The following is a 27005-nucleotide window of genomic DNA, read 5'->3' on the forward strand; positions in this document are numbered from 1 at the left end:
CTGGTAACATTTTGTCAAACTGAAAATGTTTACGCTGACGTCTACGACAATGGTATAATGATGGCAACGGGATTTAAAGGATCATTGTGGTTGAGGTTCTCATCGTGAAAATAGTGACCTTAAATGTACATGAGCATTCTTGGCACAATTTCATTCAAAATCGCAAAAGCTATGACAATACCTCAAATATTGTTTCATCTTTATTTTAACTGAGCTTTAAGACGATGCCATGATGTCTCGTAGTTGTCTTAATGTGGTCCAATACAGACAGTTATCAGTCTGAGACGTTTTTGCATATTTGTCATAAAATGGATGATTATTTGAGGACCACAACAAAGGGAACACTTAGCTAAATTGGTTGATCAATTAAATTGTTATCTTGCTAATGGTGCACACCAGCGTTATGTGCTACAATATTCAAATTATCAAATCTTAATATTAATATATAATTAAATTAAGCTTTGACAAGGATGAAAATGAAATAAAGTATAAATAATATGTGTAACAAATGTTTAAAAGAAGACACAATATGTCCGAATCGATACTGTTACCTTTGGATTGCTAGAAAAGATCGTAACCGCTGGACTTCTAAACCATTGTTATGTCACGGGTTCTATGTAGCAATATATACAGATGATCAGATTATATACGGATTTGTAAACATTAAAGCGAAAGATCGTTCTTTAGAACAAAGTTATCCTTTTTGTCACTGTTCGCTTTCAGTCAATATATAAATAAGAAGCGTTCAAAAGGTATAAAGCAACACGTTCTGTGTTTCCTTATCCCTGAATATAAAAGTACACTAAGAAAAGCTGTGTTTAATGCTATGATTACTTGGTGGTATCTAACCTGTAATCGATATCTAAGTCTGATTTTGACTATTTGTGTACGCAAAGAACTCATTGAAACGATTTGTTTCATTGCATGCTATTACGCACGGCCTACGTGACACACACGCGTTAACGTATGTTTTGCAAATTAGGCCTCATAACCCAAAATTGTATAAAAAAAACATACAAAATACTCTAAACATTAAACTTTGTTAGTGCTTGTTAAAGCCAAAAATATATGCTGAACTACTTTTCGTTATAAGTAGACAGATCATCAATGAGATACTTGTTTCTACTTGGTGGTCTTTTATTTGAAATATTAGGGACAGTAGTAGGCTACAAAGGAGTAAATAATTTTGATGTATTGTTGAAATCTAGTGTTTAAGTGAGTAATTCCGCTTAATACGTCAATTAATATGTTGGGAATGATAATATGTGTGACGTAAGGAAACGACCGCTGCATGCAGGACGTTCAAGCATAAAGGAATGTACAGTTTCATTTCAAATGGACGGCAATTATACAGGTTTGTTGGTCTGTCAACTAGTTTAATTAAAAAAACGTATTTGTTAAGGACCAATTTACTTTGTAAGTGGATTATATGTTACTCCCCAATCAGAAAGCAGAAACAGTTTCCAAACAAATACTTTATGATTCTTTCGGCCATAATGACATGTGCTTAGATATTATTGGTGATCACGAGACTATCAATTGCATCTATATAGAGAAATGTGGTATATTGGAGATAAACCAAACAAATATATCTTGTTTTTATCCATATGGTATGACTGACAGTTTTATTCGTAGAGTGTGTATACCATGATTTCCATTTACATTAACGAAAGTCCAACAAAGTGAAATGTATGGTCTTGCATGATCTAGAAGACACTAAAAATATCTTTAAAGCTTTACAAATGAACTTCTACTGTCAAACAAAACACTTTAAAGAACTGTCAATGAGGCGGTCCATATTAAATATGTATTATTAGTATCCTAATTACCACATGTGAGCAAAAACTCATTACAGTTTGTATTTTATCAAGAGACGTTGAGCAATTCATTGAAAATATGTTAAAGACATTATCGACAAGGTTTAGTGTGTTTCGTTTAACGATGACCCGTTTAGAGAGACACATTTAAAAATGGTGTACCTGCATACGTTTGAGATGAGAAAGAGGTACCGAAATACGACGGTATCTCTGTTGAGAGCAAACTCTCCGTACAGCCACGTGATCCCGAGCACTGAAAGCAAGACACACACGCTCCGTATCCCGATATTGTGGTAGATCACAAACTAAAGTTCGCTCGTTGTATATATATTGAGAAGTTAAATACATGATCTGTTTCACGGACTGTTTTTAATGCGGATTGGCCGTATCTTTTTTAAGGAATTTTTCGCAGCATTGTAATCATAATACTTAAATTTATCCGACTAAACGTTTCTCTGTTTGCATTAAGAAGATACCATTAATATAACATCTACTGAACAAAGACATCGGAACATTATCCTTGTATAGTCCAAAATTTATGTTTAAATTTAAAATGACCTGATTGTATTGGATGAACAATTGGTTTGGTATTCCGGCAAGATAACCAAAGTATCACAAAGAGTATAATACTGGATTATAGGACAAGTCGTTACGATTAATCATGATAACGTCATTACTTTCCGATTCAATATATGAATATCATTCACGGTAAAATAACAAACAAACAAAAAACACAAAAAACAACACTTTCTTGATCTTGTCAGAATATCTTCTTTTTGACATGCCCGAACTTTCCAACAGTTAAAAGGTGACAGTTTCAATGCAAATCACGTAACTTTTAACACAGAAATGTATTAAATTATTAATGATAAATGACACAACTGTGCTAACAACCAAAAACAACAACACAAAAACAATAAACATCTACAACTGCAATAAAAACACCAATGCTCGAAGAAAATGTGTTTATATTTTATTACTTACAGAAACTTACTATTATTTAAATATAGCTAGAAAGAACGAGTTCAAAATCTTAACTAGGGATTAGCTTGGATTTAGATTTAAACACGAGTCTGCTGTTAAGTAAATTAGACAAAAGGTATACCTTAATACTCTATAAAAAATATATGAAATTCATTTAAAATTAATTCATATTTCATATACTATGGCAATAATGCACTAAAAGAACAACATGTTTATACCTAATTTGTGTGCTTTTAGAAATACATTCATTACTAATATTTTACAAATGGGAGTGTCTGTTGTTTTGTCTTCCGTGTTTCTTCTCATGCACTTTCACACAACAGGATATGTTTAATTAAAGACAAGGATACATTTATTTCTACTTCATTCGTATTAATTTCCTTACTTATACTTATTTGAAACAGCTATCAAATAAATTACATGGGAAGTTGATTCAATTCCTCTAGCTGTAGTTATTCCCGAAAATGTGTTCTACGAGCATATTTTTGGTTTTTGTCATTACGGACTATTTGATTTCTTCTTCAATAATTGGTAAGACTTAAGCACATTGTTTTACAATTTATATACACATTATATATCGCTTGATTAAAGCTTGAACGTATTTTTTCTTGCGTTCATGCTGCTATCGCTTCTTGGTTATAATATCTACGCTCGCTTTTCGACTGCGTTCATTCAGCATAAATGCAAGAAAAAAATGCGATCAATATTCACATTTAAATTCAAGAAAAATATTCATTGCGATTAAAAATAGCGCAATCTTTTGCAATAGAGTGTGACATGCTACTGACACCATAGGACTGTTTAAAGGAATAGTTGATTTGTTAAGTCGTATATCATTGATTAAATGACGTCGCGCTGATCCGGAGCGTAATGTTGAAAAGGAACAATGACATAATAACTCCCTGTGCGTTGCACAATATGAACGTCAAGTTTAACAATAAAAAAAGACAAGGCGAATGTAGTTATTCTCGTTTAAAGTTTAAATGTGTGTGATTACAGTCGTTAGATTATTCGGGGGTATGCTACATATATATATATATATACGAATAGGTTCTTCACATTTACGTTTATAAAGGATGTGCAAGTGTTTGCGAGTTTTAATGATATATCATTTGACTGAAAACGTACCAATTAATTGATACTTATGCAAATACAAAGTGGAATTGCAACGGTGCGGCGGTAGTACTTAAGAACTGATTATAACAATATCCTGTTACAAAGTACATAATAAAGATTCAATCATAAAACAAAGAACTAATTACAGCAATATCCTGTTACAAAGTACATAATAAATATAACATCATAAAACAATTATTGATATTTAAAGTAGGAGTGTCTGTGTTTGACACTGCCAAAGAAATGTCAAGAACAGGAAATCGAGACGTCTCAGAAGCGGCAACTATTTTTAAAAGTGTTGATAGTAAAGTGAAATTAGTGTAATGCCGATTATTCATTTATTAGCATTCGAGAAGTGTCAGGTCATTTCCTTTCTAATATCGATGCTATGTTTCAATATTTGACTGTTAGAAATGAGATATATAAATTATACTAGAATTAAAATTGATTTTAATATTTAAATATTTCATACCATACGAAGATATGTTCAACGCTGGTGAAAAAAGCATGTCAAAGTTAATAAACCAGCTTACAAGTAAACGCCCAAAACATCGGCAATGAAATGGGATCGCATATAGATAAGTAAGAATTAAGGAAGGTTAAGAGTAAATAACAAATGTGTAACATTTTTATCCCTTTACTCAATAGAGCTTATAAAAGAGCAAAATAAACGTTTAAATGCATACAGAAATGTAAGCCAACATCTGTGAAATTCACCATCATGGGTTTTGACTTTGTCATTGATATTTAGTTATCTCTGCTTTTTACAATAAATGATTTAAACGTTGCAAACACATATAAAGGAGATGTAACCAACGATTATGATACAAAATATTAGATGTAATACATTCTATCTTCCTGTCATACTCCTAGTTTATCAACGAATTAAGAATTCAAAACAAACAAAACTTTGTGAAAAGAGAACTTATTTGTGAAAAAGGGATAACAGTCTCGATTTGGCCAAGATGAAAGGACGAGTTTTTTTGTATCAGCTAAGGAGCCATCGTTATCAGAAATATTCGATAAATAATGGTGTTGTCGAAAGTGTTGTTATGGGTGTTGGTAGTAATTCTATGAAATGTCAGTTTATTTTCTTTCCAAATCATTCACATAATACTACTGTATTATCATATTCCTGACTCATAACGCTGTCAAGATGTATACATTTTGTAGACGCAGGTATTGCATTGCAATTAAGTTAATCTTATCGCAACCTATTTCTCTTAAAGTAGCAATGGGGCATTGTCCAGTGGTAGTTAGAGTTCATAGTATGTAATACAAATAAATACAGTGACAAGGTAGTTTTATATTAAATGTTTTATTAAGATTTGAGGAGAAATATTTCGTTAGGGTAAGAGATGAATCCTTTAAAACTTGTTTTAATTCAACACGAAATTCTTCCCTGGTATCCCTTTGTTGCATAATCTTCGTTGATATACCCCCCCCCCCCCCCCAACAGTTCCACTGAGTGTTTGGTGGATAAAACACGTAAAACATTCAATAAATACATTTCAATGCTGTAGGAACGAAATTGTAAATATCTTATATTGCCTTGTGCGGCAATGTTAACAAGAATCATCGCCTTGTTAATCATCTGCGGTGTAGCTTATAACATTGCCAAACAAGACACGCGTATTGCCGAACATAATCATTTTTTTTAAACAACTTAATATATCTTATTTATTTCAATGCAGGGTGTATCCTTAAAGCAAAAGACAATAATTACTTTAGTTTCAAGGCCAGTTGGCGACTTACATACTACTTAGGTGTATAGAAATACAGTTGTTGCTACTCCTATTTGTAGTAAGTTCCTTGCTTATGTCAACTACACGTCTTAAGTAAGACCGCTCAAAACTAGAAGGAATGTGTTCTGTAAAAAAACAAACACTATACTTCGGTCATGTTCTGAAGTTTTATTTGTAGGTCACAAAGTGCCATCTTAACCAGGTTAAAAAACGATAGTGGGTGATTTGAACTGGCTTAATGAGAAACTTATTTATTTGAACTACAGCAATAAAGCACACTGTACATTAACTGTTTACTGGTTGAAAATGGTTTTTCCATTACTTTTTCAGATATGTTTAATCTATAATGTATATGTTTGCGTCAAAAGGTTGATTCCGTTGACAAAACTGTAATTATATGTAAATATACACTTAACGAGGGGTGTGTGATGGTTCAATTCTAATGCGGTTAGCCTAATGCGCAGTTCGTAATGTTAACCTGCTAAAGCACTAAGATCATTTTCATTTTTAGATAAGCAGACTGGCACTTTATTTTCATTGATATTCGTAAAAGTGTCACTATCTTTTTTAGTGATTTTCTTATTAATGTTTACGAATACAAGAATTACATAATGAATGCACGCGTTTGTACGCTATCTTACAACCTGATAGAAAAAAACGTTTGTCGACCAAAATATCTTTCTTCTAAAGTATACTAAATTCACATTTTCCATCCCATTAGGAATTGTTAAAATTTTACATAAAAACTATAAAAGTATATGTTAATTTCGCGCCACTCGTGTTAATATCTCTTCTATGACGCTTAGCTAATAAAATACGATCTTAAATCAACAAGTATCCTTTATATCATCCTTTATACCACAAGTTACATAAGATGTAACTTTTTGGATAAGTCATAGCAATAAAACCTTACGAAAAAGTACTTTCAAAAAGTATGATATCATTATATCAAAATGAATTCGCATGATCAGAGTGAGATTTGTGCATGCCAACTGTTTAAACCCCCAGTAGATTTACATTTACTTACCGTTCCAAGGCGATTTCTACCAATCCTTGATAAACAAACCTAGTTTTATATATATAGTATATATATATATATATATGTATGCAATGTGCGGTTTGTGAGTTTTGTGCTGTTCTTCCATGTTTTTTGTTTGTGTTTTTTTTTGTGTTTGTGTTCTTAATCTTTGGCGTTAACCCAGTGTCATTAAACCGGGTTTATGTTTAAACATTTTGCTACTGTGCATGTTTATGTAGTTGTTCACATAAGTATTGATTAGAAAGGGAAGTCCGTTGTATAAACTGTTCGCTTATGAGGAGCTCGCTAAGATGTTCCATACCGATCTTAGTTCGATGTTTCGTTTCAAAATTAGACCGTTTAGAATATGATATAATATACACCGAACTTATTTACACACGATGAAACAAATTCTATAATTCAGTTTGTTTTCATATGAAATTTATCTTTTCTAATATGTTCAATGCTGGTGAATCATAAAATCTAAGGTTATAACTTCTTTGCAAGTTAGACGCGCTAAACATCGCCAACCAAATAATGTCGCATATGCTAAGCATTCAAAAAATGTTTGGATTAAAGAGGAAATGCGCTACATTTATCCTTTAACTCAAAACAGCTTATTTAAAAGCTAGGAAATGTTTAAATGTGTACTGAAATATGAGCCCTTTTTGTCGATATTATGTTATGCCTGTTGTGTGTTTATAAAACATGGAAAGACTAAAACGTTGCACACATACTTACTAGAGTTGTGAATAACAGTTAGAATACAATAAAGCGCAAATATATGAGTCTCCCAATCGTCTAGGTTTGATAGCAGTATATATGGAACTACCCTAGTAAATCATATACTTTTCACGGATACTTTATCAATTATACCCTCCATTTTTTTGCTGTAGTAATTAAATGTCTTTTTTGATGCATTTAAAGCCAGTACGGTCCAACCTTCTACCTATCAAGTACCCTTTTACCTGTCAAATTGTGTTTTGATGTAAGAATTATTGTTTTTCCGAGAATTAGAAAACGAAACGAAGCACATGCAATTGTTCAAAAGAGTTTATTTGTTAAACAGGGATATCGGTCGCAAATGGGCAAGATGGAAACATTGATGTTGATCATTTTGGAGATTTGATATCAACTTTAGAGCCAACATTTTCAGGTACATTCGTTAAATAATTTTGTCGTTGTATGTATTCTAAGGTAGTTAGTACTTTGAAATTACAATTAAGTTTTCCTTCCATAACAATCTTGTAAATTGACTGTGTTATCATTTTGATTTTTGATGCTGATTTCAAGATGTATGCAAAAAACAACAGATATAAAATTCAAACGGATTAGTTTTTTATATCGAAACACATCTCTTAATGTATCAATATCCAGTCGCGGTTAAAGGTAATGTTTTCTCATGGGAAAAAATAAAACATCAGGAAGAAAAGTAGATTAAACCCTATATGTTTAGAACTTAAAAAAGTCTCCAAAAACGATTTTAGGTGGTCAACCATAATTTGTTTTGTGACACAGTTGTTGGACGTGAATCTGGTCTTGCAAAATTTTAGTATTTGATTAATAAGGCCAAATAAGGTTTGTTTCTTTTATTGCCTTTGACAAAAAAGCGGGTGGGGAATGAAAGTATTGTTTTAAAATTTGATTTCCTTAATTTAGATTTGAGAAACAACATCAATCGCACGACATAAGTTATTTGAATTGTATTGGTCTAACATGTATTCAATTCAGATATTTTTCCTCTTTTTGTGTTTTCACTGAATGAACTTGGTGAAAACGAGATTGTTTACAAGAAAGTTTTGGTATGGCTTTTATTTCATTATATTTTTTATCATTATTATTATTGATTGTAAGAACTTTAATGATGCGGTATCGAATAATCGGTGTTTGGTAAGTCTGTCCACTAAATGTATGCATACCTTCAGATGATACGAAAGTGCGGCTTGTTGACGGACCCACAAATTACGAAGGTCGTGTCGAGGTGTACATAAATGGACGCTGGGGAACAATATGTGATGACCACTTCAACGCAGATGCCGCATCGGTTGTGTGCAGAATGCTGCACATAAATGTGTAAGAAACTTTAATTGACATATCAGGTTATTTTTTTTTCTTTAGTATAAATATTTGTAATATGTTTATATTTACAGACAAGTACCATTCTTCATCTTTGTTTAAGAACTGATGCCACTGTGATACCGGAAGGTTTTTAATGGGGAAGGCAATGGTACGATCTGGCTAGACGATGTTCGCTGCCTAGGAAATGAGTCAAGCATTGCTGATTGTGCTCATGGTGAATTGGGGCGTACCGACTGTAAACACTATGAGGATGTAGGAGTTATGTGTGCTACAGGTGATTCTCTTTGCTGGTGAACCCAATACTTCTATTTTCATTACATGTCGCACACTTCATTGAATTGAATTGATCGTAGATACCTCATATTTCACGTGATATAATATTTACACACGTATACTGCGTAATGCTGCAATAATTGTATATGTTGTGTGAATATATTATGCATGCTGCATTGTAGAAAAGCCTGCTGAAGAATATACTTAAATAAAAAAGTAAAGTAAGGGCCATCTTCTGTTGCAAAAAAAGGTTGTTTAACGTACTTTTGAATACAAAAATGGCCATTTAAAGCAAGAGAAAAATCACCAGGCCTCAATTTATCGAAACTTCTTAAGCTTAACAGGCTTAAGTTGCTAATTTCAATTAGCAGAAATACATACTTATAGTGAATTTTTATAATGAAAAATGTTTTATTGTGATTACATTAACGATAATCCTTATCTTAAGTAAATGAACATTTAAAGGAGCATATAAAACGCAAAATATTGAAAGACAAAAATAGTGGGATAATCTTAATCCTTTTATTAGAGACGTAAGAAGTTTCTAGAAATTGGGGCCTGTTGCCTTTATCTATTGTTTTAATCTCGAACGTGTCCTCTTATTGTGGAACGGATAATCGCCGGTCAATATACATTTTTATTCTTGTTTTAAAGATGCCATCTGTCGTGCTGCTGATTGGAGAGATTATGTTGGTGTGAAAGGTAATAGATCTCACCCCCAGTTCGCGTGTCTTATAGGCAACCCGGAATGCTACAATGATTCAGGTTAGAACTGTACATATATAATAGTGTATGAATTAACAAATCGCCTTCAGTTTTAAAGCATTTAATTTATTTTATGACCATTTGCAACCTTAGATGCGTTGAATTTCAAGGGCCTTTTCAATATGATATTTATATTGCAAAAAGAAGATAAAGTTTTGTTACAGTGTACTATCAATGTGAGTTCATCAAGTGAACACTGTTTGAAAACATATACTTTTTGAAATTATGTACAGTTGTGAGTTTAATACTGAAACATGAACACATTGGGATGCGGGTTACTCGATGGCATAGTAGAAGGTTACCATGTTTTTACTTTAGAAAACTAGCTGCTCAGAAAGCGCGAGCAGTGTTCGTGGTGGTAAAATGTCGTAAATATATCGATTAAGTATATGTTTATAAATCATATTTTTATGTCGATAATTAAAATGGAAAAGTATGGTTTACTGTTGAAGTTGAAGATATTTCTTACAAGCTTGACATTCAGTCGAACCCCGTTGGCTCGAACTCGCTTGGCTCGAATTTCTAGTTGATTCTTTATACTGAAGGTAAAGATTCTCGCTTGGCTCGAATTATCCGAGGCTCGAGGTATTTCCATCGGTCACTAGGGGTTATAGTTAACGGGGTTCGACTGTATAAGTTCGAACGGTAGAGTAACTTGCTCAGTGATGTTAAAAGCGACTGTCGTTGATTCAAACCAATTTGTGCTAAAATCAGCTATTACAGATAGATCCTAAAGAGATAAGTTGGATTGTTGATAATATCACTTTTTGTGGAATTATACGACGTTTTAAAGAAGGTTTATGATAACATGAACTATTGATATATCGTTTAAACGTTTTCCGATAAAATTTTGAGAACTATACATTGCGTTTTTCTTCACAGCTACTAAACGCCAGCTCCACCATTTAACGGTGGTACAAAGAAAATGAGCTGTAGACACTCGCAGTATATCACAGTGCTATACAGTATATTGAAGAAATCGGTACCCATATAAGGAAACTTGTATTTTTTAAATAAATTTAATGGTATGCAAACAAATGGTACATGCGTATATCTCTAAGATATACCGCGCCTATCAACAATATACTTGCAAATTAAGATATGTGTAACAAGTCGAATCTTTTCTGTTACTTCGACTTACTCGACAGCGCCCAACTACTCGACAGGACAATCATTAAAGCTACAATACAACCAATTTTAGTGTAAGGTGCATATTTCCTTTTTAAAAAGTTCTTGTTATTTTTGTGATGTTCCGGCGTAATTACTATATATAATGGTACCTGTAAGCAACGAAGTGTACTTAAAGTTTTAGCAGATCTCAAAATATGCAGCAAGTACGATTCGGGCACCACAGTGTACGTGTACAGAAGTAAACACAGGGCATCAGCTGCACCACTGAAGTGTCTACAGCTCATTTTCATTGCACAACCGTTAAGTGATGGAGCTGACGTTAAATGGCCCTCTTCCTTCTTAGCCAAATAGAACTGAGGCTACAAAAACAGAATGCCATACATCCCTTAAAGGTATAAGTGTGCATTTTTGTTGGTATATTTGTGTCGGTGGATGTCTAAAGTTCATTTAAAGCGAGGGCGGACAATTGCATCATGCAGGTTACCATGGTATTCAAGACAACAGCCAAAATGGCCACCGTTTTTCGAGCCCATGACAAGTCTTATTACTTGTGTTATAACTATCTAACAGAAACGTGTATTGACTTTAATGTGTTGAGTAATTGTGTACATATGTCAATCAGTCTAATATATTATATATTTAGGTCACAAAAGTTATTTCAAGGTCATTTCAAAGTCTGCATGTGAAATTGTTTATTTTCTACAATTGTTTTTAAACATTTACAAAATAATACAGTATTGCATTAAAAGAATATAGTTCGTTGACATAGTCTCATTTCTGTTTATAATAATTCATAAGAGGGCCACATAAGATATGCTGGTAAGAAAAACCAGCCAAATATGTACCATCACCTTATTCCATTTTTTTTCCTTAGTGTTTTTTTATTAAACAAATAACATTATTTAAACGATATGGCATTTAAATGTATCAATCTGCTAAAAATCCTTATAAACGAAGTATCATGCATAAAACAATTAAGTATTGAGCTATATTAAAGTTTGCTATGTTAAACCTCCAATAGGCATTCATAGTTGGGTGATTATCAGTGTATCCCGGGGAAGAGTAGCAACAATGAAATAGCAAACAACGTTACACACAATAGTTTTTGCAAAGCCTTTAGTATATGGAACTTGTGTCATAAATTGCCAACACATGGCGGGGACCAAGAAACCAAGATTGCCGCCATAAATTGTAAATTGAGTAAAAATGTTATTTTTGAGTGTCGAAATTTTCCATTAAAGACAAGTGTGAATATTGATATTGATAAAATACGTCTACCATATTGTACTTTAAAGTGACATATGACACTTACCGCTTCAAGGTCAAGGTCAATGTAATTTTAAGGCTAAAGCACAAAAATTACCTAAACAACAACATGTGATGTATATTTTTGACAATGCGCTTCATGTAAGCAAACAGTACTGACTTTTTAATGCCAAGGACATTTGAAGGTAAACATTTCTACCACCATTTTTATTTGCTTACAAGATTTGGTGTATAAACGTAATGAATTAAATCCTCCATATTTCTGTTTGTGTAGTGGATTGACAGTGAAAACTAGGAATAAGCATGGTGATCTCAATACATGTTACTAAATGCGGACGTTAAAACATACTGTTCCCCAGAGGATATCATATCACAAATTATCTGTTTCATGTTGGATTATGTATCTTAAGGAATAGAGGAACATGTTTATAATGCACTCCATAACGATGCACAACACACAAAGGCAATACAATCACGGTCACAAATGATTATTTGAATTGCATTATATTTGATGGGTATCAAACAATGACACAAAAGTTTTAATACTAACATAGCAAGACTTTTATCATTCATCCAAAATATAATTTTCATATTGATTTTCATGAACATCAAAATGTCAACACCTCTTCCACTGCTAGATTTCGGAGCAACGAGTTACCTGAATATGTCGTTGAGTATAATATGATATATTTGCATTAAAATTTAAACTGCATTTTTCATTTGTCCCCAGCGTGTCGCCTTCCCAACATCAATTATGTTAGCCATGTACAGTACGTAGGCTGCGGTGAATATGCAGTTGTTATTTGTGATAGTGGGTTTGTCGCTAGTTCTATGGTGTTTGACTGCCTTGATGACGATGCCTGGGCGAATGTCAATTGCATTGAAGAAGGTACTTTCTTGCAAAAAAGTTTTATTAAATCTGCACTCTCACAGATTGAACGTTTTGACAACTGTTTTTTATTTTTTGTCTTGGAACGAGCAAATGTTTGCGTAAATATCTGCAAACCAGTGATAAAAGACTTCTGACAAAAATTCAGATCGCAGATTTTTATATTTTAGTTAAAAAAATGATGTTTATGCATTTTTCTGAAACCGTTAGTAACTGATTTTTGTCAGCAGTCTTTTATTACTGGTTTGCAGATATTTACGCAAAAATGTGCTCATTCCAAGTCAAACAATACAAAAAGATGTAAAGCCAGTGAATCTGTGATAGTGCAGCTTTAAGAGCCGCGTGTCGTTCTAGAACACCTTAACACTAGCGTTATGCTTTCGATTGGCAGTCAATTTCTCGAGGCAGGTTTTGTATTAAATCTTCTTTTCATTTGTACTTTTAATTGTGTTTTCATGAAAAATAGTTTTGGGAAAATCACTTTAAAACAGGGCCCTCATTGAACACACTTTGTACAGTTGTTCTTCAATTCGCTAGGTAACGAAAAAGACAACGGTTCAGTGAACGCTACAAGTGCTAATGAAGATATTACCGCGGACACAGTGGTCCATGACACAGGTTAACGTTTGTGTTTACTCAAACTGTATGTCGATAGATAGCATGTCTGCCAAAATATCGCTCGTAATTGCAAAATCAAAAACCAACATAATGTTAAAACCAAAACAGAACTTAAACAGTATGGGTTTTGTAAAAATACATCATGAGTTTGAATGCTTTAATCTTTGTTGGTTTTGTGAAGTTAATGTTACCATAAAAATTGTATATCGTTCTTTATGTTTGTAGCGAAAAGTGCATTTTATGAACATTTAAGACACTCTAAACTTTAATCGTCCTCTATGAACTATAATATACTTTCACACAGTCTTTCTAATACGAATTATTCAGGGCCAATCACATGCGCTGCATCCAAAGAAAATGGCGTGGAATGGCCAGAAGCTCTTGATGGGCAGATATCTCGATACAGATGCAGTGAAGGATACCAAGGTATAGTATCATTTAGGAATTAGTGAAGCGATTACCTTTAAGTTGAAAGTGGCTATAAACTCTTGTCTTTGTTTTCCAAAGAGTAATACATGCATATCTAAACAAATTGTATGTTTATACATCACGTGACAATAAGAACAAAGTTGTTTGTATTTTAGGCGACATTTACCGTCGTTGTCAACAAGGCAAATATCTGAACCCTGTTAACAATTGCACAAGGAAGGCGATACAGGATTTATATGTCCAGGTACAAAGGAATATTCTTTCATAGTATTTTAAATATGTATTTTATTTATAGAATAATACATGGTTTACCATGGCTTTTTGTTGATAATTTCCCCAGTGGAATGAATAATTGCCCAAAGGCTTTAGCTGGGGCAATTATCAACCAAAAGCCATGGTCAGACATGTATTATCCTGTATAATACATAAGTTTTTTTCATTTGTCAATGATTTCAAATGGATTTGAAAACATGTTTTTGTGGAATAATGAAGGATATGTCATATAATTAGCATGAAGTCTGAAAGCTTTAACAATAAGATATAAAAAAATGTTTTTTAATGGCATTAGCTGCGAAAAATAACGAGTAACTGAAAATCAAAATAGCAAACCTATTCGTACGTGTTTTCAGAATAAGCATGCAATTTTTCCATTCTTCAATTTTACTGTTTTACATCGGCTGATTGTGATGTTCATTTCAATAGCGTCCGAGTTTCACAACTACATTCATTGACAGTTTTTAATGAAGATATAGTATTTCTTCCATCGGTTTTCGCGTCCACGTCGCAAAGACGGCATGATGCTCCCTGGGATGACGACTTAATTATTTAATCGGCATCTGAGTGAGCTTCGACAAGGAAAGTCGGTTGGATCTAAAGAATAAACATTTTTTTATTATTTACAACAATCGGCGCTGTGGGACAATTCTGATCTCATTTATCGCGTCTCTAACAACATTTTTGCGTTAAAATATCTTTGAGGGGGTTAAGCCAACCATCCGGTGAGGATAAATTCTTTCTTTGGCATCGAAAGTCAACTCTGTCTGGCTGGGAAAAGTTGCGAGGGTAAACAATATATTTATAATTACTATTTGTTTAATTTTGAAGGTGTTTAATGGCTCCCTCAATGCTACGGATGCTTTGTTGAAGTTAAACCAGGAAACGAATAGCTTGACAACTGCCAACGAGAATATGCCGACAGTGGGTGATCTACAGAATGTTAACCAGATTCTCGATAAAGTCATTGAAGACATCAAAATCAATTCTGCTACAATCGAAAACGACACTGACGTATGTGCTTTTCATAGCTAGTTTAGAAATATAAACAAACATAAACATCATAATTTTCTCGAAGTAATCACAAATGTGTGTGTTTGTACAGTTGTCTATTAAGATGTCATATTTGCTCTCTTTTTTAAGAGTTTCTTCGAAGTTGCGAATAATTTACTAAATGGGAATGCGACATCGTCTTGGAAAAGTTTAATTAATGACGTATGTATGTTTTCCTTATGTTAGAAAATGTATCTGATTTTTTTTTTATTAAGACTCCTTGACTACTCAATTTTCTTGGTTTCTAATGTTATTAAAATAAAATTGCACATAAAACATTATTAATTGTTTTAATTACTCAAACTAAATAAAGGTCAATATGACAATATGACAATTTCCTCAAGCTACGCTTAGGCTGTATTAAAGGTTACCCTTCTGCTCAGACATTTAGCTGCGGAAGACATTGTACGTTTAGGGTTGATAATTTTTTTTTTCGGAGAAATCATAAACTTTTTGCTAGGCTAGGGAATTTTCAAAATAATCACTATGTTTTGAGTGATAATTATCTAAATGCGATATACCCATTTCGATTTCGGATGTTATAACGGTGGTACAAAATGACGTGGAATTTTACTTTTGCCAAAAATACATCCCCAAGCATGTCTGGATGTCGGGTTTCATTTAAAATTGTATACACGTTTTATTTTGCTCTGAAAAATGGTCAAAATAGAATATTCTCACTGTTTTTCTTTCGAAAAATACATGTTCTTTTTCCATCTTCTCTTAAAGACATAATCGCTTTATAAACAATCCCTAACCAATAGTGTGAATAACAAATTGTTTTTGAAATTGTAACAGATGTTTATCACTTCAAACATTGTCCTTATTAAATGATTTACCCTACTTTACCATTTCCTTATATACATATAAAAGTATACATTGACGACAAATGTTTCCGATTTCTGAGATGCACCTTACCTCTTCTTGAAGAAACGTTAGGTAATAATAATAAAAAAAAATATTACGCTTAACTGATATATGAATACGAATCGCCATTTTGTGGCGAATATAACCTTAGGTTAGTGTTTGATTTATTTCTCTGAACAACAGAAGGGAGTTGGTGCCGACTCAGTTATAAACACAATCGACCATTTTATAACGAAAGTTGTAAACTTTTCTAACGGTGATTGGAACAAGACGTTCGACAAGTCAAATTTGTGTAAGTAGTTTGTTAAGTATTTAGAAATTGTGTTATTATCAAATAAAACATATTCATTTTGTTAACTAAATCATAATAATGGATCTGAAACGTTAAAAAAACTCAAAATCTAATATAACATATTAATTAGCTTGAATGTTCCTTATTATGAGTGTTTTCCTGAGTTATATTGCAAGCATGTAAGCTTGTTAAATCATATTATAGTATATTTCAATAATTTTAGTTATAGAAATAGGGCAGGTTGACAAATGTGTAAACATTAGTTTTCCGTCTGCTGCTGCCAGTACGACCGATCAGATCGTCGTCGGCTGTGGACAAGGTAGCCATATCTTGTAATTGGTTCATGATTAGACGCAAGGGTCATTTCATTTTGTACACATAGTTATACGTAATACGTAAATGGAATAGAACCACAATGTCTATGCAATAGAAATTAATTTTAAATTTAATTTTAGAAAGGTTTATGACTCTATCAAAGATTTATTGTTTTTGTTTATGGGATAATAAAAATGTCTTTACATGTTCTTAACTTTTTATATCAAAACGAAACACTGTTGTCTAAAGGACATAACGTTTATTTTGATAACAGTAATTGGCCAAAAATTGTAACTTATTTGCCACTCCGATGTATCTTCAGCAATGTGTCAAAATATAATATATTATGTGATATCGAACGAACTTGTTTTAAACATTGATTCTAATTATGTTTTGTTTGTCTCGTTTAAACGGTTCGGCTCGATTGCTTTGTTAGGAATACTGTTGCAAATGTTTAAGTTCTGAAAAATATATTTTTGTAAGACAGATATTGGGAAAAAGGTATTTAGCGGCAGCTTGTTTAAAAGTATTTCGGGAATGTTGCCTACCTCTTCAAACGATATCGACTCGTACGTATAATGTCCTTTCCATATCTGTTCTTTACGCATGTTTTACGTATCTACAAAATATAAACATGGCATTTGCATTAAGTTATATTCATACGTAGCTTCATTTTTAGAAGATATTGTTTAGACATTTAAATGTGCACAACTACGAAATTGAGCTAGCTTCGGTCGATACCACAGCTCAATGCTAGCAATTTCCCTGCATGACATAGAATATGTTATAGTTTGAAGTATTAAAAGTTCTTTGTTGTGTCGATTGCCAGGTTAGACAGATCAATCAACGGTCCGGTCTTGTCCTTTAGTTTTTACGGGCATCACATCAAGACTGAGAACGTCAGAATGAGCTTCCATCTTTTAAATGTATGTACATGTTTAAATACATATTTCGACATTCGATGTTTTCATATTTTTGGAGTTTCTATCCGTTAATTTCTTGTGTTATTGTTATGTTTGGTGTATTTTGACTTATAGATTTCTTTGCATCTTTAAATAATTATATACCTGTTCTAATTTTTAATCAGTTGCTATGTACCTGTAGTTGCTTTTTCACTATATACTATTTGTTTTACTATATTCTTCATTGTCGGGAAGTTTGGGCTGCTCCGATGAGAATTACATTTTGATACGGAAAGTACTGATAAATGTTGGGAGAAGTTCCCCAGTGAATTCATGTACCAGTGAACTTGTGTTTTTAATTAATTGAACTCGTGTTTCACTGATAGTTCAAATTCGGTTACCCAATCAATTATTGATACAGCTTTTATATGCGAGTGTGGTCAGTGTATGTTGTTTGTTTTGCATCTCGTCCAGTACCTCTTGGGTCCTAGTCGTATACCGTTTAACAAGGGTGTTACTTTAATACTACTAGGCTTGTCCCTGTAATTTTCATTGTCTTATTAGTTTTCACTGACAATGCCGTGGCGGTAAGCCCAACATAAAATTATACTGATATTTGTGTGTTTGTTTACTTGTGACCTAAAGTGTCTTTCGCTTATTGATGTGAATGCTCCTTTATAATTTTATTATTGGTCAGAGTTTATGCGTGGAAATAGACTTATATTTCTTTTGTTTTTGTCCAATTATTTCAGAATAGCCTAACAAATCCGTTCTGTTCCTTCTGGGAAACAAATCGAAGGTACATCCTAATATATTTGTGGTTCCTTAAATTCAATAAATTTGAGAGTATACAATTTATACATTAAATGGTTATCAGCATATACATATATTTTCAAAAACAAAATTGAATATTTAAAATACAAATTTGATAAACCATAAATATATGCATTATGGGAACAAATATAACAGTGAAAATATTTTGCTCAATTTTCAAACGTATGAGCAATGGTTTTTATTAAGGATGGCAACGGGTAGTAAAATTGGTAGTCCGGTACTCAGACAATCTTTCGATCGAGTACACGATTATACGGATAAATTTAATTTGGTTTTCGGGAAAGAAAATTTTTGTGTATATATGTATCGGTCGTGTACATCGTGCGTTGTTCGTAATATTGGCAATTGCATCTTTAAATAAGACTATACCCTAACAGACAAATCAACAGAACGAAAAGAAGTATTGTTTCATGCTTTTAATTTGTCGTTTTCATTTCATTTTATACGTATATGTACTACAATATAAATGGAAAGCAAAACTCGGATCATATTCGAGCGTCGAGATGATCGAGACTACACTCAATAATTCAGAATTACAATAAACGAAAATTATTTACAAATTGTTTAGTTGTTTACTCTACGAAATACTATTTAAAATGACAGTTCTTCATACTGAAATATTGTTGTTTTCCTCATTAATATTTGTTTGTCCATGATTAAGATATCCACCAATCAATTGTGATAATCGTTGCTAAAAATACGCCCATTCAGGAATCATTGCACGTAACGGCCGTTATTAATTCGCTCGTCAACGTCCATTGTTTGGTGAAAACACACTTATTGGTGAACAATACAATTCTGTAAGAGATGTATCGCTATCAAAACATCGGTAATTGACATCAGTGCGTTATGCAAATTATGGTCATTCGTTGACAGTTTGCAACTATCACAATAACTGTCAAGTAATGTATTACGGTGTACACAACGGGAATTAGAGGGGCCGTTAATTGTCGGCTTGGATACACGAAAGATCTGATACTTACGTCTGTTAATTGTGAATTTTATAAACAAAATATCAATCATCTGAGTACTTGAGTAGTGATTTGATACTCGGGTACTCAAATGATTGATCGAGTACTCGAGTACTCGGTTACTTATTGCCATCCCTAGTTGTTATACAAACCATTCATATGTAAACGTTAGTAAGGTAATAGATTGGACTAGTTCATGCTTTTTGAGTGTAGAACATAGTTTTGATTTGAACGCATTTGCGCTCAAACATAATAATGCTATAGGATAGAATTGATGAAAGCGGACCAAATGCACTTCATTATCACAATTGTGCCCATTTAACTTTAATTCAAAAAAGAAGATGATTGGCATACTAGTACGGCGGTAAAAGTAAGTTAAGTAAATTTAAGTCATCATTTTTATATATCATTTTATGTGAAACATATCTTTTCGAAACTACAATTCTTGATTAATAGTCTGATATGTTTGATTACTTTTACACAAATCAAAATGAGTTCAATCAAGTTGATATCTTTCCCTAAGTCATTTTGTATTATATACGACTGTGTTGTCTCTTTTGTAGCGGGAAAAGCCTTTGGTCTACTGATGGATGCACTTTGGAACAATTTGATAGGGAAAGGGGAACCGTGTCCTGCCAGTGTAACCACCTGACAAACTTTGCTGTTCTAATGAGCCCCGCAAGTCCATCTGAAACGGTCGTGATATAATTCGTTTTCTCGTCATAAAGTGCTTATTACTAAAATGTGTTGTACATGTGTACACATAACTGCCAGTAAGACCTGTATAGTGCATGCAGAACGTCTTTTTACCCGCATTATCAAAAAATAATTATTCAGACATTTAATGGGTACAGACGATTTTCATTATTTCTGTTATTTTTTATTTTAATTTCCTGAAAAAAATCCTATTTATTTTCTGATAAATATATGCAAGTCCTTAACTATTTAGGAAACTTTTCACCATCGCCGTCTTGGAGTTTTGTCAATTGTGGGATGCAGTATATCTATAATTGGCTTGTTTCTTACCATCACGACCTATGTCTACTTTTGGAGGTAAATGGAGTTTTTATATACATAATGTATGAGTGATTTGAGAGATGAAGGAGTAAGGTTGACGAAAAAGACATAAATACTTGCAATAAATGTTATAATAGTAACTTTATGAAAAATATTAAGATTATGTCAAAAAGATATAATTGAGATTTATATCCTTACAGAGTTGTACGTACGCCGAGGTCAGCTTTACTTGTCAACCTGTGTACGGTTTTACTTCTGGCATACGTCGTGTTTCTGGCAGGGGTCAACAGCACTTCACAACATGTAATTACGTCCAAAGAATAATGGCATTTCAAATTTAAAAGGCCAGTCTAAAATAATGACTGTATAATCCGTTTGTGGTAGAAATGTTTACATTTGTGAATTATCATTCAAAGTTATGCGTTTGATCCTTGCTACAACATTTGAGAACACATTGTGTGTCGTCATAACTGAAAACCTAAAGATTTATCCACTTTATTCGGTGATTTGTCTGTACATTGTGTGTTTTTATGTCTTACAGGCCATGTGCACGTCCATTGCCGTTCTGCTCCACTACATGTTTTTGGTTGCCTTTTTCTTGATGCTATCGGAAGGATGTATAATTGCACAAATGGTGCTTAGACCTCATGACAAACGAAACGCATTACATGCATTGCTTGGAATTTCTTACGGTAGTTGAACATATAAATCACAAAGTCGTTATATACGCATTATGGTTAACTTAAAGACAAAAACATATATTGAAAACCCATTGTTTTAAGGTTTTCAATAAAAAAGAAGCTTTCTGATAAAAAATAAATAATTAAATAGTAATGCACTGGGATCTATTTGAGATATATGATTTAAAGAGTGTCCTTTTTCGATAAGAACATGTAAACAAGATAACCTTAATGAGTTGAAGATAAAGTAAGTAAGTCTAGTAAAGTAGTTCTGTATTTAACTGATCTTAACCATAAACAACATAGATCTTATAGCCTGACCAAGTCCCCAAAATACATTTTCGCGAACCCTTTTTGGTCAACTGTTGGAAAAACCCCTAACAAAACTACTGTAAATTGATGCTAACCATGTTTTTGTTCGGTAAGCAAACATAAGTATTTCCCCTATTTAGAGGCTATATATTTTCAGGAATACCCCTGATCGTTGTCATCATTTCTGCTGCATCATCTAAACTGAAAGGTTATGGAAATGACAAATTGTAAGTTCCCACAAATAAATGAAGTTTTTTTTGTTAAATTGTTTGGTTTTAGTTTCAAGAGGGCTGCATTTTTGTTTTTCTTTATTTCTAGCTGTTGGCTAAGCATTGATTTGGGACTTTTCTGGGCCTTTGCTGGACCGGCATTGGCAATCGTATTTGTGAGTGTTTTCCTTTATAGGTTCTTGATAACGATCTTGATTGCAACCTAAACAAATCTTACAACAACATTCTCGTAGCTATTCTTGTTGCAGAAATAGTTTGATAAGCATGTTGATGAATGAGTAAATGGTAAATGCTTGAAAAGAAACAAAAAACAACAAGAAAACTTACAGGCATCAATCACATGCTCTTAAAATATTATTTTCTTAATATGGATAATATTCATTTGCGTTTTTTGCTTCAATGAATTTTCAGGTATTGTTTTTATGCTGGATGTGCTGTTGGTTTTATTATTCTTACTAGTTATGTTTATGTTTCTGTTAAAGACGAACACCATCATCACAGTCGCTGTCATCAAAAGGATGTTTGGGACTTCCGCTTTGTCAAAACGTGGAGATGCTGACAAGATCAAGAACGTTTCATTTCTCTATCGCTGCCTTACGCTTATGACTTGCACACGTCTTTAAACTATTTTGATACCAATTTTAAAACTTCTTAAAATGTTAGTCAACATTGTATTGAATTGTTTGAAACAATCATGAGTGAAAGCGTTCACGTCAGACGTAAAGTAGCATGTTATTTGCACCGATATAATGACAACTGGTAATTTCATAATTGCCCGATGTTATATATTGAGTCCTAGTCTTATTGGTGAGTATTTCATGCTATTTTGTTGGTCTGATATGTTTACTGTTATTTCTCAAATGCAAGGTGAATGCCAATTGTATGCTCAATGTTTACATACTTTAGTATGGAAGTAAACGCATACATCATTTGCGTTTTACACCTGCTTGTGTATAAAAAAAAATCGTTAAAAATTAGTATTATCTGTTACAGGACCGGGCTACGTAGCGTGTGTGTCTTGTTGCCAGTGTTCGGGATCACGTGGTTTTTCGGAGTGTTTGCTGTCAACAGAGAAACAGTCGTTTTCCAGTACCTCTTTGTCATCTTCAACAGTCTACAGGTACACGTTCAATATTCTGCATGCACACGTACAAGCGACCTGCAGGTACACCTATAACATAGTGGCGGTACACGGACAATAGTATGTAGGTACACGGACTAAAGTGTTTATGTACACGTGTAACAAATTGTCATTGTGCACGTACAACAGTCGGAACACATATACTATTATGTAAGTACACGCTCGCTGTTATGTAGGTACGTGTACAATAACATGAAGGTACAAGTACAACAATTTGTTTTCTGCTGATTGAAACATTGATCATATCTCCATATATAACCACATATAATTGAAACTAGTAAGTATTTTGTTCCACAGTGCACATACACCTTTGCATAAACCGTCAAAAAAAGCTCTTAAATGAAACAAAATAACTATGTTTTTATTTTCAGGGGGTCCTTATATTCGTTGTTCAGTGCATTCTGGATAGAAAAGTATGTTTGCTCCCATTTTTAATGTATTAAAACTGCAAAGATAGACGCGTTTATATTATGCGTGTAAAAAGATAAAACCGTGTACTGCTCTAAGGTATGTAATCCAACACACTCACTTGTGAATAATAATTCGGTGACTGCATTGTCTATAACACGATAAAACCATGTATCGAAGGTGCAGGAGGTGTTCAAAGCTAGGCGAGCCCGGTGGCATGCACCAGAGGTCTCGATCACTGCTACTGAAATGAAATCGGTAATGATTAATTGTATTATAATTCTTATTTTGTGTGTTTGTTAAATTGTAATTAACAAAACATTACTTCGTAATTATATTGTTCGTAATATAAACTTTTCACAATAACAAGAATAAACATAGAATATATAAGAATATATTACAGTATTTGATTGAGAGAAAGGTTATTTATTGACATTTGTTTACAGTTTAAAAGTGGCTTAGTGCAATTTTAAGACTCTTCATTAATATGTTAAATATGCGAAATAACTTAATGTTTTAGCTAATCCAAGACATCGATTTGTAAAGAAAATAGAACAAGACATTTGCTGACATATGTACATGTGCACATAATATTCGAATATCAATTTTGCCATTCGTTTGCATCCCTAGCACATATTTTTAACTTTAATCAACATCTAACAAGAATGCCGTAAGAACAAATAAGTTATACTAATCCGGTCTATAAACCAGATCGACTTAGAAACGATGTATTGGTATCTACATATTTGGGAAATATCATAGTTTGAATGTATGACGTAAAGCCTTAATGATAAGTCATTAAAGCAACTATGCACCAGATGATCAATTCACAAGAAAAAAAGACAATTGTCTAAAACTGTCATAAACTTGGTATTAATGTGTACAATGCATTTAAGCTTACTAACAAAAGTACCACCTAGTTTACAATTTATCTTAGTTAAGCAGTTGTATCGTATTTTTTCATTAAAAAAGATGGGTATGTCTACCTAGTAGAATTCATTTCTTGGCTAGTCGGTGTTATTACGTGAGATTACCGAGTTAGGTGTATAGCTTTATAGAGTAATCCGTCGTAGCTCAGTGGATACGACGCTGGACTGCAATTTTGGCGACACATGTTCGAACTCGGTCTCCGACATTTTTATTTTTTTTTAGTATTTTTTACAATTATGATTTCAAAGCGAAACACGTTCTATTAAATAACTGTCCTGAGATTATATGACAAATCTTTTTTTGGTGTCAATCTGGTGTATAGTCCCTTTAACATTTACCCCTTAAATGCTCTAAACGTCTCATAATCTATTTTGTTTTCAGCAAATTATGACGTGTGTTATAGCTGTAGTCGATTAATCGTGGTAGTTATTGAAGGCTGCATGAAATGAAAGTGGGTTATAATGTAAATATATATATATTATCAAAATATGATTGTGTGTTTACAGAAATCCTCGGCTGTACCAAATCAAACGTGATGTCTACTGAATCAACTGTATAACTGACCAATTTACAGACTAAAGTATATACTTACAGTCGAATCTGTCAATAAGTTGATCAGAAGTAAATATATTCGGTGTCTATCGGGTAGAAATCCCACATATGTTTAAGCTTCGTTAGAATTACCTTTAAATTGAAAATACATCTACATCCCCTACAAAATTAGACTTAAAATATTGTACATAGGTAATCATTTGGAAGAGAAGTTTAGCGAACACATGTTATTTTTCTTTTTTGATATGTTTTTCTTTATATATTCTCAGTTTTAGTATAATGATGCTTTTTACTATGAAACTCTATGACCACACAGTCTTAAACGTTTTATTTTTTAAGGCAGAATGTGTGTGATGCTGCAAAATAACTGCATCATATCTTTAAAAAGTTATGCAATAGGTACTCTTAATTCTATTCGTCCGTGTGCATTTAGTGTTGAGATCCATAATCATTGAAGTACTTGGGGTTTCTATTATTTTATTTTTATTTGTTTTATTATTAATTTTCCTCAAGTTAATGCAAACTTTGATAAGATTTACATTTTACGTTTTTACCTTATTCAGGAATGGTGGTATAAGAGTGAGGTTTGTGCACGTAAAATGGTTTAAACCCCAGGTAAATTGACATTTTACTGACCGTTCCAAGGCGGTACCTAACAATTCTTGATAAACAAACCTATTGTTTTATATAGTAAATGTGCACTGTGTTGTTTGCGGAGTTTTGTGCTATTCTTAAATGTTTCTAGTTTGTGATTATTTTGTTTTGTGTTCTATGTCGTTGGCGTTTACCCTGTGCCATGAAACGGGGTTTATAACATAAAGCTATGTTTAAACTTTTGGCTACTCAGCTTGTTTCTGTAGTTTTTGCCCATAAATATTCATTCAAGGTGGAAACATATGAAAACGAAATATTAACTTGTTCCTACACTCTTTAAGATACAATTTAGTTCATTCAAATTTTTTTTGGAGACATATCAAGTGGTGAATTCAACTGACTTAGTTTTATCTTTGGCATATTTTTAATTTATAATCGCTTTAGAACTGTCGATAAGAATGAAATCTAACGACGAGTAATTATTTTGAATTATAAATTACTCTTTATCACAGTAATGTTATATACTTGCATGTTTAAATTGTTATTTATTTTATGCAATTATTTATTGTATATGTCATTTGAATTACTGTTTCCTTGTTTACCAAGTCAGTATCTAGTCAACTTTAAAGTATTACATATGTTATTCAGGTATTTTTTGAATTTAGTGCAAGATGGTATTTTATTTCACGAGACTCAGTGTGAGTAGAAAAAATATAGTTTCACGACGCATTTACCTTATTATTGCAGTCACGATCAGTGCAAAACATATGTTGACAAAACATATCGTTTTTGTCTGTTGAAGTTTCTTAAGTGGAATATAATCACCGTCATCGTCTGAGCAGCGTTTGTAGTCTGACCGTTTGCAAGCTAGGGTATTAAAGGTCGAAGCCATGAGAAGATTGTTCACCACGCTACGTTGATGACATTATGTAGATGAAATGTTAGTCAGACTATGTTTATGGCTTGTTTGTTTGGTTAATTTCCCAGTAAGGTCCGAGCTTCCTTAGTTTGAAGATTTAAAAGGGGATACAATCTTAAAACCAAGTGTTCGAATATTTGTGTTTTGCATTTTGCTCAGAATTTGTATTCTTTTGTACAAATATGAGCAAATGAAAGAAATTGTGCGACAATGTTTACTATTGCAGTTATCGATAGTATGATGTTTTTATTTACAGAAAATATCTGTCTGAAGTCATAAGTTTTTTTTCTTTATTCAATCACAAATCATGATTTTAATAATTCTGTTGCTGCTAAAGTGCGGTGATTCATTGAATTAAATGAGAGTTACTACATCCAATCGTAAATGTTTCTATAATAGCATTCAAACTAGCGATAAACTTCTTGTATTGTACATTGATTAACATAAGCATTGCTAAAATTGAAAATAAATGGTTAAAAAGCGACAACTCCTACATTACCATGGCATACAAATTTATTTTTATATTATTTAAAATGAAGCTTGCTGCCGTGTTATTTTGTGTTAAAATTGCACTGATAAACCCCG

General features: G+C 32.8%; 2 protein-coding genes across 2 annotated transcripts; both read left to right on the forward strand.

Annotated features, from left to right (window-relative positions):
• The first annotated feature begins 3148 nt into the window (after positions 1 to 3148).
• Positions 3149 to 8893, forward strand: LOC128204411 (scavenger receptor cysteine-rich type 1 protein M130-like). Its single transcript, XM_052905827.1, has 4 exons — positions 3149 to 3332; positions 7750 to 7836; positions 8606 to 8753; positions 8860 to 8893. Exons 1-4 carry the CDS (start codon positions 3266 to 3268, stop codon positions 8891 to 8893), a joined length of 336 nt encoding a protein of 111 aa, XP_052761787.1. The 5' UTR covers positions 3149 to 3265.
• A 6-nt stretch (positions 8894 to 8899) lies between these two features.
• On the forward strand, positions 8900 to 26986 carry LOC128205334 (adhesion G protein-coupled receptor L3-like). The gene is made up of 24 exons (XM_052906900.1): positions 8900 to 9033; positions 9687 to 9797; positions 12925 to 13083; positions 13621 to 13701; positions 14029 to 14127; positions 14286 to 14374; positions 15235 to 15417; positions 15547 to 15618; positions 16507 to 16615; positions 16839 to 16934; positions 17418 to 17499; positions 17760 to 17856; positions 18585 to 18631; positions 20201 to 20333; positions 20587 to 20690; positions 20855 to 20957; positions 21196 to 21346; positions 21804 to 21873; positions 21965 to 22031; positions 22359 to 22444; positions 22870 to 22996; positions 23389 to 23430; positions 23606 to 23683; positions 24862 to 26986. Exons 1-24 carry the CDS (start codon positions 9021 to 9023, stop codon positions 24889 to 24891), a joined length of 2229 nt encoding a protein of 742 aa, XP_052762860.1. The 5' UTR covers positions 8900 to 9020; the 3' UTR covers positions 24892 to 26986.
• The last annotated feature ends 19 nt before the right edge of the window (positions 26987 to 27005 follow it).

The sequence above is a fragment of the Mya arenaria genome, chromosome 10, assembly GCF_026914265.1.
Source record: "Mya arenaria isolate MELC-2E11 chromosome 10, ASM2691426v1".
Classification (NCBI taxonomy): Eukaryota; Metazoa; Mollusca; class Bivalvia; order Myida; family Myidae; genus Mya; species Mya arenaria.